Consider the following 15052-nt stretch of genomic DNA (forward strand, 5'->3'; position numbering starts at 1 on the left):
GCATGAATTAAGAGCGTTGATAATCTTTCTGACATATCTACTTCTCTTTAAGGGGCTTTTTTATTGAATATGAATAACAACTACTATAAATTGACCTTCGAAACCTTTTGAACAATGCCAAATTCCAACTGTATGCCACAATTTGTATTTATTAATCCCCGGTTATCGAGATAAAACCGGAATTACGTAACACGAGACGCGAAAAAAGTTGATTTTATTCTCTCTTATTTATTTTACATTTGATGAGCTTTGAGTTTTGTGAGGTTGAGTCTGAAAGAGCAGGGGAATCTACAGAGATAGGATTGGTATTGGAATAGAGAGAGAATACCGTACAATATAAACATGTCTGACTCTGATATCGAAATAGTGGACGAGAGACCGCTGGAAACGGTAATTTTATTAGACTCTGATAACGATTCTGATGATTTTGTCTATGAAGCTGATGAGAGACAAGAGGTGATTGAGCTAGACGAACCTTTGGGAAAATCAAGTAATGTCCCTAGTCCACAGTCCGATGATATCAATGATCATGATGAAGTCCTTGCAGTAACACAACAAGCTGCTAACGTTACCGCTGGTGGTGAATCAGGACAAAAAGCTGAAAAAGAGAGTATCACAAACATGAAAGTGCCTGAAATTTCAATAGACAAACCATTAAGCAGTCCTCAAAAGAAATCCAATGATAAAGAGTACTGGCTGAGCCTATCAAGTGAACCAAATACTGATAATGAAGCTGATGTTCATAATAAACCGTCATCTCAAGACGAGGGAAAGGGACCAGGAGAAAAAGAATTAATCAAACAATCAGAACAACCAGTAGAGTCACCAGAGAAAGCACCAAAAGAACCAGTGGAAAGCATCGACCTACATGCGAAACTTACAGAGGCCCCTGATCAAGAAGAACAAATCGTGCACAAAGATAGACAAGATGCTATTCTAAGAAGTGATGATTCATTGGGAACAGAAGGAGGAAGGGAATCGTCAAAGAAGGTACAGAAAGATGAAACATTTTCAGGATCACCATTGAAGCAAATCACTAATACTGATACTGTATCTACAAATGAACTTGTTCCTCAAGATGGGAACATTGATGAGGCAACACCAAAAGCTCAAGAATCTTCTAAAGAGAGTAGTGCTCAGCAATCACCAACTAAAGATTCACCTACAAAAGAACAAACAACTAGCTCAGTGCAACCACAATCAACAGCTCAACTTTCCCACGAACCAATTAATGACGAAAACTCACCACTCAAGTCCACTGATCAAAGTAATAATAAAACAAATTCCAAATCATCTGATAAATCACCTTCAAAGGAATCAACAGACACCTTAAAAACTTCGAAGCCACCAGTGAAAGAAGTACCCAAACGTGCAAAACCGAGTATACAAGATGATTTCTTTTCAATGAGTTTTTCTGCACCAATATTAGAACCTAAAAAGAAGAAAAAGAAGAAGCTCAAAAGAAAGCTTTCAGAAGAACCATCAACTGTTCCAGCCGAATCATCAAGTACAGTTACTCCTCAAGATCTACCAAAGCTGACAACTACTGGATCTACAAGCTCGGATCAAACATCAAAGGAGAATCAAAATGAGGGAACACCAAAGAAGAAGAAACGTCTTGCACGTCCACTTACACCACCTCCGATTGATGAAGATATTTTTAAGGAAGAGTTTGCCGCTAGAATGAATCAATTAAATAGACTTACAGGTGATGACGATCCTGCAGAAATGTTGTTTGATGAAGATGATCAATATAAACATAAATTAGCCCAGCTTGAAAAAATGAAAAAAAGTTTCGAAAGCGAGAAACATGTATCAGATTCAAATTCAAGAGAAGATTCTGAAGAACCTTCGAATCCAAATACCAAGTCAAGAAAATATATTTTGCATATTACTTCTTTCCTTCCTGGAAGTCAAAACAATGCATTAGATATTGATGTAAAAGGTAATAAGAAATTTCATGCTGTTATAAGTAAAACCTTGAGTTATCTTTTAAGTTTGGGAATAGTACCAGATGCGTTCAAAGTTCTATATCGTGTTGATCAAATTACGTTATTTTGGGATAAAGTAAAAATTCAAGATTTTATGAGACCTGATTCTCTCAGGCTTCCAGAACCATCATCAGGTGAATCTACCGTTATAGAATTAGGTCTTTATACTAAATCACAAGCTGAAGAAATTGAAAGATATAGATTATTGGAACGTGAAGAATTATATAGAAAATTGGCTCAAAAAGAAGCCATGGAAGCTGAAGCTGAAAGATTGGAAAAAGAAGAGAAAGAAAGAGAAGAGAGAGAGAAGTTGATGTTTGATAAAGAAGAAGAAGATCCTTTCAAAGATGATGAGTTGTTCAAAAATATTGAAGCTGATGTACCAACTAACGCATCAAGAGAGGCTACTTTACAACCAAATAATGAGAAAGAAGAAGAAGGGTTTTTCAAGATTGGTCTCAAAGGTGAAGATAATAAAAAAATTATTGTTAAGGTCCATGCAGAAACTCAAATTAATAAATTAGTTGAGCATTTCATTAACAAGAAAGGCCTTCCACCAACTACTAAATTGAAATTAGTTTTCGATGATGAAGATATTGACCTCGATGGTACCGTCGGTGATACTGAACTAGAAGAAGACTTCACTGTTGATGTTATAGTGATGAAGAAATAGACGTTTAATGACCTTTTTGAGAGACTTGTAGCATTGTTAGTGAATTTTTGTATGAGGTCTAAAATTAATAGTCGCGACTACTATTTTTTTTTGTCAAGTAATTTCTTGATTCTACGTGTATCTAAAATTCATGTCACAAACGGAATCAACGTGAAGAATCCAACAATTTCTAAGTTCTTAAAGTGAATTCAAGGCAAATATGTACTGGAAATCATTCATCGCTCAGATATTTGTTGTATCGCTTTGTTTCCAAAGCGCCTGCTGCTCTGTTCCTTTGATTGTCTATTCACATTTATTGTAGGTTAATGAGATCAAGGTCAAGACTATATTAAAATTTGAGACAACAGTACTAACCACTGGAAAGAGTTCCAAAATTACAAGCATATATAAATAACTTCAAGCACTTAGAATTCCCAATAGAAAGATTAAATGAAGTTACTAAAAAGGCAATTGAACCATGTACATCAGATGCTTATGTATTAGTGAATCATCCAGGTTTAACATTAGAAGATTTACAAGATCCAAGTTTATTTAAATTCTTAAGAACCTATATGTTAATGAGTTCTTCCCTTGGTGCAATTCCAAGAGCTGAAAAGCCTGTTGATTTTGATAAATTGGAAGATCTTGCAATTAGTAGATGTGGTGCTCATAAAATTGAAGTTGATGGGCTTGAAGAAGTGCCGACTTATATTGATTCAAGAACAAGAGTTATAAGAGTTAATTTCCCAAGACTTCCTGAAGATCCTGAAGAAAGAAAAGAAGCGCTTATAAAAGCTGGTATGTAAAATCATCTACATTTCTTTGAAAGTTTGATTACTAACAATTCTCCCATATAGATGAAGCATTAAGACATACATTAAGAAAGTTACCTTCTCCACATCATACCATGATTTATACAAATCAAGAACCAGGGGTTTTGAATAAATTGAAAGAACGTAAATACTCTAAGTTGGACATTTTTGAAGATATTACAAGAGAACCAACAAGACAGTATGAAGTTGAGAGAAACATCAAAGAAAAAAAAGTTGAACCTTACTTCCATGAAAAGAGAACAAATTTGATAGATAGAAAAGCATCTGAGCCACCAAAATTCTTTGATGCAGACTTCCTCATTGAAAACGAAGTTTTAGTACTGGGAATTGTTGGTATTACATTAGTTTTATTTATTCATCAAACTTTCTTGTTGCTCAAATTCTTGGTGAAAAGGGCATTCAGATCTAACAAGCAAGTAGAAGAGAAGAAAAATAAATGAATCCAATCCATTATTTATCACTAAAAGAACCAAAATATTCTATTTAATTTAAATATATATACCAAATGTCTAGAATTGCTTATGTATGTATTATGTAATCTGGTGGTTGCACCGATATGAGCGTGGCAGTAACAGACATTTTAGGACAATTGTACGTATTAAATTTAGGAGATGCCACTAAAAAGTGAAGAAGAAAGAACATTACAAGTACTTAAAGGTTAATAAAACGCAGTTAAAAAGCTATAAATATGTCATTCAGGGATTTGGATGTTGATTTGGAGTCTCAGAGACCATTTTCAGATCATCCAGAATTTGACAAGATCACAGATGAGATTTCTAATCTTTTATTAGATGTTAACAATAATCTTGTGACGTTAAAGAAATTTGTTAGCTCATTAGAAACTAGTAAGAATGATAAGAATAGATCTAACTTGAATCATAAATCCGTCAAATCCATAGACACCATAACAGATCTCTTTAAAAACTTGAGTCTCTTGAGTAGAAGAGTTAATGATTATGAAGAATTAAATCCATCACAAACATTCACAAAGGATAAAGTTACAAGAGAGATCAAAATTTCACTAGAAGAGTTCCAAGATTTACAAGCAAAGTTTACAACGATAACCAAAAGATTAAATGAAGAGGCTAAGGCCGCTTTGGATCAGGATTCTACAACAGCTGGTGGTGAAGTTGGCGGTGGTACAATTGGGAATCCACAACAAGAATTAATCATAGAAAGAGATGTAATCAATACTGAAGAATTCGATCATCAACAAAACTTAATAAGAGAAAGAGAAGAAGAAATAGAGAATATTGAACATGGTATCAATGAATTAAATGAGATATTTACGGATCTTGGTGCTATAGTTAGAGAACAAGGTACAATGGTTGATAATATTGAATCAAATATTTATGATATTTCAAACTCAACAAGATCAGCTGCTGGTGAATTGTCCAAAGCTTTACATTATCAGAGAAGATCTAGAGGTAAGACTTTCTGTTTATTAGTCATCTTAGTTATTATTTTAGTTGTTGTTATATTGGGTATTTTCTTAGGTTAAATCAAATTTTGTATATGTGTTAATGAGGTTTTGCTTTCTTTTACAGGGTGTATTTTAAATATTCCATTCAAAAAAATTTATTGTAGTTCTATATCTTAACGTAAGGGTATACCCCAGATGTTAACATGACCGTCATCACCACCTGTTATCAAATTCTCCACTGAACCATCTATAAAACTTTTTGTCCATTGAACACTATTAGCTTCAAAAACACCATGAGATAATTCTCTTTTAGCAATAATTTTCCATTGGCTCTCACTATCTTCGTTTTTTACTTCTTCATATATAACTAGTTTACCATCTGAACCTATACTTGCAATTCTACCAGATTGTTCACTCCAACTAACGGAATAAACAGCTCTTGTGTGTACTTCAGGTAATGTTGCTTCTAATTCCCAAACTTCAGTAGAATCACCTCTAAAAGACTCTTCGTCTTCACTTGAAACTCTTTTCCAAACTTTAACTGTACAATCATCACTCCCACTGACTAGTCTAATTGAATCTTCAGATTTTTCAAAGTCAGATGCCCAAACTGTTCCTTGGTGACCATTTAATTGTGCAACACATGTCCAGTCGTCGTCATCTTCTTTCCATAGCCTTATAGTATCATCATATGAAGATGAAGCTAATAAATCTTCATATGGATGCCAAATAACATGTTTAACATCTTGAGAATGTTCTTGTAAGACACTGATACATTCAAATTCTTCATTGGCATCATCAGCTTCCCAGATCCATATACTTTTATCTCTGGAACATGATGCAAGGAAATAACCATCTTTGGACCAACTTACACCTTTGACTTCGTTTTCATGACCTTCAATAACAGCTAAAAGAGACCATTCATCGTAATCTTCACCCCAAACTGATATAGTGGAGTCAAAAGAGCCACATGCTAATGATGGATCATCGCCTGTAGGTTTCCATGCAACAGATCTTATACTTCTCTTGTGTGTATCGTCAAGTTCTGCAATTTGTTCTAGTGATTGTAAGTCAAAAATCTTGCAAATCTTATCTGTGGATACAGTGGCCAACAAAGGCAACTTCTTGTGTGCAGCGACGGACCAGACCTTATCACCGTGTGCTTTGATAGATTTGACTAGTTCGATATCGATAGACATCTTTCTGACTTTCCTTTGGTGGCTCCAATTGCTTTTCCAACTAGTATAACCAAAGATGTTTAAATTGTAAGCAGAATCATCGGTACTAATAAACTTTTCTTTCGCGGTCGAGAAAAGTGCTGATTTTCTTCAAAGTGGTGTAAACAAAATAGCTTCAGATCTATGGAGATTAAAGGCTACAAAATAGAGAAAGCAATTGGTTGCTTATGTCGTTCGTTTTAAGGAGAAGCACAGTTTCGCTGGTGAGAAGGTATAGCTCAAGGGGGCCGTGGGGACCTAGCAAAGGAGGGCTCCCAAAGAAGCATGTTCAAGGTCCTAAGACAAACCCACTGAAAGCTGGGGCTAATCCAATGCCAGAATTAGAGAAAACAAAGGAACAAATTGCATTGAAACCAAATTATCAACCTCAAGAAAGTTACCAAAGAGTCAGCTTTGAGTATCCTACAGAGACTACTTCCACAAGCTCGTCCACTCCTCATAAATTGAAAAGATATCTACCTCATTTATTGCTAATCTTAGGTGGTGGTTGGGCATTATTCACAGTTAGATATTTCACTCAAGAGAGTATACCACAAGACTATCTGGATCCTGAAGAATTCATTCCGTTTATTGTTACACAAAAAGTTGATGTTGATAAAGATCATTATTTCATTGAATTGACTCCAAAATATAACCATTGGAAAAAAGAATTTATGAATCCAATCAAGGTATGGAATGGTCGTCGCATATGGAGTGTTGAAATCAAACAACCACAAATTATGGTTGTCAGAAAGTATACACCATTACCATTGACAATTTATAAGCCAAATAAAGATTCAACACCAGTAATAAATATCCAAAACAATGATATTAATAGTCCTGAATACGGGAAATTAGTCTTTTATATTAAGAAATACGATCAAGGTGAAGTTGCAAGATGGATTTCTAGAAAATCAATTGGTTCAGAGTTGGAACTTAGAGGTCCTTTCATTGAATTTGAATTCCCATCTTCACCAAATGATGTTAGTGAAAGACCTAAAATGGAAAATTTACCAAGTAAAGTTAATAATGATCCAGAATATAAGATTAAACCTGATAATTTAGCATTTTTCGGAGCAGGTACTGGTATTGCTCCAATATTGCAAGTTTTACTATCAGAAAATCCATATAAGGGATTTGTTAATGTTTTTTATTCAAGAAGAACAGAAGCAGAAACCCCAATTCCAAGATTACTTTATTTTTTGGAAAAATTAGATCGTGTTAAATTTCATCATTTTATTAATGAAAATAATTCAAGATTAAATTCAAAACCTATTCCAACTCCAATTGAACCACATTTTAAGGCATATGAAGATCAATTAATTAAGAATAGACAAGATGAAGAACAGAAAATTGCAGAAAAATTAAAAGAATTAAGAGGTGAAAGATCTTACACTAGGATTCCAGAGGTTCCAAAAGATCATTCTGCATCACTCGAATCTAAAACTCCATCTACTCAATCATCAAAATTTAAAACAATCTTAGAGAAAATTATTTCTGAAGGTAAATCATCGCATGAAAATCCTTCACTTGCATTAGTCTGTGGTCCTGATGGATTCGTTAGTTATGTTGCAGGCCCAAAACCATTCGAAGGACAAGGACCAGTTGGTGGATTATTAAAAGAGAAAGGATGGGATGAAACCAATGTTTTCAAGTTATCCTGAGACTCAATTTATTAAACATTTTGCACATTAAAATACATTTATTTATTAGATCTGAAATATTAATTTACAATTTATACCATAGAACATATATTTATTTTGACAAATTATTAATTAGATATAAACTTCCTGTATATATAACAAACAATCCATTATAGTACTTTTTAATAAAGAATACAGATATATTGAGAATGCAAATTGGTTTTTTAAAGCAGATATTGTAAATGATATTAGAATTAAATTCAATTTTTAAAGACAACTGGATTTTAGGTCCCAATTAATTTGAACTTTGAACAAAACGTAAAGATAACAGATGCAAACTTTAAATGATATTTATAACTGGAAAGCATACTTGTGCCAAGGTTAATCAAAAAAATTATGATCTAATGATAAGGATTAATGTGATAAGTATTTATAAGATTGTATTATATTATATGAAGTTGTCAAAACTGATAAACAGCTCCTCTATTATATGCTGAAAATGCTGAAAATGCTAAAACAAACTCAATTGTGATCTTTGGTATCTCTTCGTATTGGGATCTTAACACCTTGACTTGCAAAAACTCTACCCAGATGGCTACTATCAACAACACCAGGGAATTTTTTAGCACTGTAAACTTTGAAAGAATCACTAAATTTATAAATCATTTCATCAGTGTTAAGATCAACAAAAGATAATTTTAGTTTGAATTCACCTTCAATACGAACAGATAAATCATGCAAAATAAACCAGATACCTCTATTATTATGTTCATCAAATAATTTGAAAGCATTAGTTACTAAATTTCCAATCAAATTTCTTGTTGGAATATCACCAATACTTCCTTCGGATTCTGAACCACTTGAACTTCTTTGTTGACTTTGAACAGGTTGTGGATTTGGTTTTGGGTATGATCTAGAATGATCATCCATGGCGGTTGCTGAAATTGGGGTTGTTGAAGTTGTAGTGGTTGCAGTGGTATCATTATTCACGGCGGTTGTTGTGGTGAGTTCTGATGGTTTGGCATCATTCTGTATCATCGGTGGTTTATCTTGATCAACTGGTGAAGATGGATTTGAATCTTCTGTGATGATGTTTTGATTTAAACTCAAATCTTCCTTCTCATCAGGGGACCAAAGCTCAACAACAATAACAAATGAAGAAATGTCAACATCGTCAATATTGACTGGTTGGTTGCTATCTTTGTCAAATACCAATAACTTGACGAATGGAGGTGGCGATATTTGTCTTCTATCTTTATCACCAAGCCCACACATACGTGCACGGATAGGCTGCTGAGCTATATCAAGTTCAAATCTATATCTTCCTGTGGAGACTATGTTAGTTAAAATTCCCATTTGATCTCCAGAATGGTGGATTCGTTGATTATCTATAACTTACCTGTCATTGAAAGAGTTAATAGATATTCAAAATTGAATCTGAAATGTGTGTGAATGATTTGAATGCAATTATATTATATGACAAATTATATTATGACGTATTGATTGTTTATATTATAAATTAAAGAAATGGAAATGGAATGGAAAATCACCGTTCTAATTTTTTTAATCTTCTTGTGATAACAATCATCAATTGGGTTCTTGGATTAAAAATGTGTTGACTGTTGTAATATCTCTAATAATCACCAATGCTTCTTCTAATGGATTGATTTGATAGAAATAATATTGCTTATAATTCTTTGAAAGCAAACTAGTTTTCTTTTATAATATAAATGTGCTAGAAAATTCTAACCGCTAAGCTGAGAATTTAATGTAAATGTGATGATGAATAAATTAAGGCAGTTGATATAGCAAGACGAAATGTGGATACTAATATATATTTAAAATATGCCAACCTTTAATACATCAATATAATGTAAAATATATCTGAAACAAAATTGATCTGATAATGAAAAGTTTAATTTTTCAATTTTCAAATTCAAGATGACCTTTTCGTCTCAATTATAAACTTCGTCTAAATTGAATATGTTAAAGATTAATGGACCAATAGCCTTGCTTCACACCACTGAAAATTCTGGGATCTCAATGGGATTATATATCCACAAACAAGTGAAGTGGCTCACTTTGTTTTGAAATTTTAATCGGTCTTTCATCAGTTATAAATAAATTATTTTGTTAATTACAATAGGTGAAGGAACAATTCACATCCCATTTTCGATGCACAACAGATGAAAAGAAAGTGATTAACTGCAATCGACAACTTTAAAGCACAAAAAACGCTTTACGTATATCCCAGGGCGAAATAAAGTTGGAGGTCTAGGTGAAGATTCGTGCACTTGATGCACTTCTAAGCAGGCGTGTCTGAGGTTTTCTGCATGATCATAGACCGATGGGGAGCCTGGGCCCTGAATTGTACGGATTTTCGTAGACTAAACGGACTCTAAAACGGTCTTTCTCGTTTCTTTTGCAATGATTCAACGGGAAGTTATAGGCTGATATCATGATTTTTATGTAAAAAATATCAAAATCAGCTTGCACTTCTGTATTGTTTCTCAAATATCAAATGATTAATTGAAGCAGTTACTCATGTCATGTAAGTTTAGATTAATCAGTATATGACGTATATATTATATTCTTGATATACCACTGCTACAGCCCTGACTCCTGAGCCCACTCTAGTAACATCTACGTTGACGTTATTATAATTATGTAAGTATGCAAAGTCTTTATACAGTCGCTTAAGCTTAATATTATTATTACTAAATAAATAATATGATCACCATATTGATACAAGCTTTGCACGGTCAGCTATCGGTACTCGAATTAATCTTCATTAAAAACTAACTATTAATGAAAATTTATAGCATATTATTAAATCACACAGTAGTTTAATGAATAAGTAGAGTGTATCTTATCAACTTCTTATTCCATACGTTGATGTCATGGTATGGTTTTATGTCTTCTTTGTGATTAATAAACCTACTTATGTACTGATTCTTTAGTCAACAATATCGTATTCAACGTTCAAGCATAAGTGATGACTTCTAATATGTTGAAGTTTTATTCGTAATATGTAGTATGTACTAATGCTAATTTATAGTTGGGCGTATTATTCATGCTTTCCTTTTGAAAAGTACGTACGCTTAAACAAAATCTTTATAAACACATCATCCATCCTTTGGAGTAGTATAAACACTCAAATTAGAACTTTGGGCGGACAAGTCGTATATTACTAATTATAACTTATATCTATAGGTACGTCATATCGTCATATCTTAGTATTTGTTCATCATATTCAAGATGAAGTGAACAAAATCTTCATGAGAATCTTGAAAGTTGATCACCGCAGAAATTCTTTTCTATAAAATATTGGAATAAAGTTAGGTTCTAGCTCATTACATCGCAATACACTTAATTAGTGTACTCATCTATAGCCACACAACTGCTCGAATAGCCTATCAAATTAAACTTTCATATATAATACTCGTCCCTAGTTTGGTTATACGTATGATAAATAGATTAATTAATTGCATATTCGAAAGGTATGTTTAACTTTTAGACCAAATCAATCTAATTATAATTTGAAAATTGTAGATAGTGCCCGGTAGAAAGTACCCGGGTCCCGCTCTATATATATAAATTAAGGTGTTCAAGATTCAAAAGTGTATAATAATTTGTACTAGTATAAGTATTTATATATACAGCTACTTATAATATAGTACCTATGTAGTGCGCACTGCGTACCTACGTTATATAACTGTCGATATAAATTTTAGGTCTTAAAGTTAAGACTAGACTCTTTTGAAATTTAAATCGCATTTGACAGACTTGATCGTGCGTCAAAATTTAATTGTTGAACGAAAACATCGACGACGACGTAATAACAAAATCGAAAAATTATAAAAATTTATAAAAAATTTTCGATCGGCATTATTTTATAATATTTACTGAACACTGAACACTGAAGTGACTGAACACTGAACACTGAACACTGAATAAATTTATATTGCCGGATTGATCATGATATCATAATTAGTAAGCTTCAGGTAATTATAACAATTAATTACAGATATAAGCTGTAATTAGTCTTCGATCTAGGAGTTGACTGTTGGAGTGTTCTGGAAAATTACTTATTTGGGTTACGCGGTACTCCAAAACGATCGTCTTCGATCTTGAATTTTAATCCTAGTTCATAAATCTTAAATTAAATTGAACTGTTATCACCTCTATTTAATATTTGTATACAAAGTTAGCTGTCGATTGGTAAATTATTAATTAACCTTTTGTAAACTTTAATGATAATTATAGCTTGCATACTAAGCTATAGGTCCGCTACAGTTTACAGGAAGATTTTGTGCCTTTTCAAGTAATTAATCCCTTCGCGTACTTCTATTTGCCAGCACTCGTATACGTCGAGTCCAATTTTACTTCCAGAATCCAGATTAATCTCCGGAAGAATTTAAAACTGTACCTCATTCCAAAAGTGATAACTGATATCTAGTAAAATCCAAGATGGGTACTCTAAAAAGTTGTGCCATATATATTGATTTGCATACTGCTGTCATATATTTTTTATAAAAATGACAATATTATAATTTATAACCATGTTGATTTAATTGTGATAATTCATGGATGTATATAGTTTTTTCTAAGACTCAAGAGTCAAGAGTCAAGACTCAACAACCTGCACGCGCCTCTATTAATTTGATTGATTAATTGATCAATATTATTCTCCACAACTTTGATTAGATTGTTCAGAACTGGGTAAAATTGGGACACCTTCCGAAATTTAACCAAGTATACAAGTGAAGTTATACCTGGGCCCTGGGCACTGGCTGCTTCAAGTCAGATCATAAGTAAGGAATTTGAAAGATAATATTTAAGTTGATTTAAAATTCAAACAATTTTATTCACATGGTATCATTATCCATCCGCTTTCAATTTTCCAGATTTTCCAATCTTTTCATTTAAGTTAATTTATCGGTGTATACTTCACGGTAGAATTAGAGATATACGTTTTGACTTCCAGATTCCTTAAGTTGCATGAACACATCTAAGATCGACCTTAGTTAACTATATTTTATTTTTGAACCACGGCCCCAATTGTCATAATCAGTACTCAATATGCTCATTTACTTGATCACTGAAAGTTATTACTGAAACCTAAAAATTTGTTTCCTTGATCGAGTTGTAACTTGTAGAATACTGAATCGCCTCGACGCTGCTTACAGCTTACTTGCGAACGTGTAACTTGAAAGTTAAAAGTTGACAAAATTCAGTGAGGCGTCTATATCCGTAACTAAAATATATCTAGACGTATGACAAGAGCCATTTACTGATCGCTAAAGGATAGCTTACATGAACTTCCAGAATAGATTAAAAAATCTATCAAGTCGAAATATCAGAATCAGCAAGCATAATGCTCGATTATTTTGTGTTTGATCAAGACGTTTTTGAATCTATTATATTAATTGAATAAATTAAACGTTATGTAATATATTATGTAATACTTTAAAGCTAAGGTTAAAAATGCTAATTATTCAAGAACATTTGTACGTAAAGCTGGTCTTTTTTTTATTTGATAGTATAATAAAAACTCTTAAAAATTTACTCATTAGCTTAAAAGACTCTATAACCAAACTTTAAATCTGAAGAAAATGATATTTTTTAAGCAAAGGTCAACCTAAAAAATTTCAAATTCACTTTCAAATTTTTTTTTCTGAAAAAGTCCAAAAAATCATATGATGTTTTCGAAAGATTTGGGGTCATACTAGGGGAAATGATGTCCTAATAAATATCATGAAGTAAAAAAAAATTATTGTTGTCACTAAGTTTTACTGATTTTTGGTTTTATGTCTATTAGATAGAATATAATTTATTATATTATTATTAATCAGTTACATAATCCGAGCAAAATATTAAATATTTTTTGACAGCTTTAGCGGAGATAACGAAAAATAGTATTCATGATACCTTTTTTGGCTTGAAATTTGATCTGGATTTTAAATACATTGCACAGCATACACGTTATTACACATTGAAAAAATTCCACACGCAACTTACAACTTAGAAGTGCTCTAGCTGTACAGCTTGATGTTACTGCTCATGTCATTTTTGGGTCTTGACTCTTCTTGAGTTTTGAGCATTCAACTTGCAAGTTGCAAACGCACCAAATAGGATTTCATTTAAGCGGCAAGCATATTGTGTTGTGGAATGTAAAGTTGTAACTCAAAAGTTATAAGTAATTTGCATGATTTTAATCTAGTTTTCATGATCATGATAATGATCTCATAAATTGGCTAATAGTTAGAGCACCAATTTCCTTGGGAACTATATCGCAAAACTATTGTAAAATGATGACAGAGCAGCAGCTATTCAAACAATAATATTAGTACATTATCGGAATATAGGGAATGGTCCGTAAATATTGAACCTTGATCAGAGTATAGAAATACCTTTCATTTACACGGATACTGAGGGACTGAGTTACTGAAGTATACAAACTAGCAATTCTTAAATTGATTTCAGTTTATAATAATTTTGAAGCGTCTCATTTGCAAATTAGCACAATTAGCTAAGCTATACGCTGCAGTAAATTGTACATCGTACGAGGCTACGAGCCCATTTGAATTATGCTTAGTTGAATAAAGCTAAAGTAAATTCTACTTACCACAAGCAGAACCCTGTATGCATCTTAACCATTTGTTCAATTAATCAAGAAAGCTAAAGGGCCATCATTCTTACACCTAGATAGTTTACACTTTATCAAATCACGATTCACCACAAGAAACAATTTGTTGATACCTATTACCCAAGCTTCGAAGGCTGATTTAATTTAATGAAAGAACGCTTGAAGTTGAACGAATTATCTGGACTCAGTCCCTTTGAAAAATTTATCACAGTGCCCATTTCCCTAGGGTTCACAGATAAATATTGGTTTAATTGAAATTTGGAACGTTCGATGTAAGCTTTATGTTACAGCCTACAGGAAGCATAAATAACTCGATCTTAATTACTCAGGAGTCAGGAGTCAGGAGTTAGTGTCACGTACTGATAATTTTTGAAGGAATCCTAATAAATTAGCCGATTTGATCATTATCAAAAATCAATATTGAAGAGTTACTCAGTTCTAATTCTAAGTTCCAATTGAATGGTTTATAAATGTACATAACTAACAAGGCTCAAGGCTCAAGCACTGTATCACTTACATTTTTAGATTTAAAAGCTATAATCTGCAATGTATAGGCAGCGAACAGTGAGGAGCGAGCAGTGCAAACTTCAAAGTGAGCAGTGAGCACATCAGCGTATATATCTATATATCATCTAGCTGAGTGT

The 15052-nt window shown here is 32.8% G+C and overlaps 6 protein-coding genes across 6 annotated transcripts; 4 read left to right on the forward strand and 2 right to left on the reverse strand.

Annotated features, from left to right (window-relative positions):
- Nucleotides 1-342: 342 nt before the first annotated feature.
- On the forward strand, nucleotides 343-2664 carry ESC2 (Esc2p; the record flags this gene model as incomplete). Its single annotated transcript, XM_011276026.1, has 1 exon — nucleotides 343-2664. The coding sequence occupies one exon, from the start codon at nucleotides 343-345 to the stop codon at nucleotides 2662-2664; it is 2322 nt and encodes a 773-aa protein (XP_011274328.1).
- Nucleotides 2665-2863: 199 nt separating this feature from the next.
- BIG1 (Big1p) lies at nucleotides 2864-3916 on the forward strand (the record flags this gene model as incomplete). The annotated part of the gene is made up of 3 exons (XM_011276027.1): nucleotides 2864-2961; nucleotides 3029-3441; nucleotides 3501-3916. The coding sequence occupies 3 exons, from the start codon at nucleotides 2864-2866 to the stop codon at nucleotides 3914-3916; spliced, it is 927 nt and encodes a 308-aa protein (XP_011274329.1).
- A 248-nt stretch (nucleotides 3917-4164) lies between these two features.
- On the forward strand, nucleotides 4165-4977 carry PEP12 (SNAP receptor PEP12; the record flags this gene model as incomplete). Its single annotated transcript, XM_011276028.1, has 1 exon — nucleotides 4165-4977. The coding sequence occupies one exon, from the start codon at nucleotides 4165-4167 to the stop codon at nucleotides 4975-4977; it is 813 nt and encodes a 270-aa protein (XP_011274330.1).
- Nucleotides 4978-5072: 95 nt separating this feature from the next.
- Nucleotides 5073-6098, reverse strand: CIA1 (iron-sulfur cluster assembly protein CIA1; the record flags this gene model as incomplete). Its single annotated transcript, XM_011276029.1, has 1 exon — nucleotides 5073-6098. The coding sequence occupies one exon, from the start codon at nucleotides 6096-6098 to the stop codon at nucleotides 5073-5075; it is 1026 nt and encodes a 341-aa protein (XP_011274331.1).
- Nucleotides 6099-6304: 206 nt separating this feature from the next.
- CYC2 (oxidoreductase) lies at nucleotides 6305-7780 on the forward strand (the record flags this gene model as incomplete). Its single annotated transcript, XM_011276030.1, has 1 exon — nucleotides 6305-7780. One exon carries the CDS (start codon nucleotides 6305-6307, stop codon nucleotides 7778-7780), a length of 1476 nt encoding a protein of 491 aa, XP_011274332.1.
- Nucleotides 7781-8281: 501 nt separating this feature from the next.
- Nucleotides 8282-9165, reverse strand: BN7_3365 (velvet factor family protein; the record flags this gene model as incomplete). Its single annotated transcript, XM_011276031.1, has 2 exons — nucleotides 8282-9093; nucleotides 9159-9165. 2 exons carry the CDS (start codon nucleotides 9163-9165, stop codon nucleotides 8282-8284), a joined length of 819 nt encoding a protein of 272 aa, XP_011274333.1.
- Nucleotides 9166-15052: the final 5887 nt, after the last annotated feature.

The sequence above is a fragment of the Wickerhamomyces ciferrii genome, contig 00090, assembly GCF_000313485.1.
Source record: "Wickerhamomyces ciferrii WGS project CAIF00000000 data, strain NRRL Y-1031 F-60-10, contig 00090, whole genome shotgun sequence".
Classification (NCBI taxonomy): domain Eukaryota; kingdom Fungi; phylum Ascomycota; class Saccharomycetes; order Phaffomycetales; family Wickerhamomycetaceae; genus Hansenula; species Hansenula ciferrii.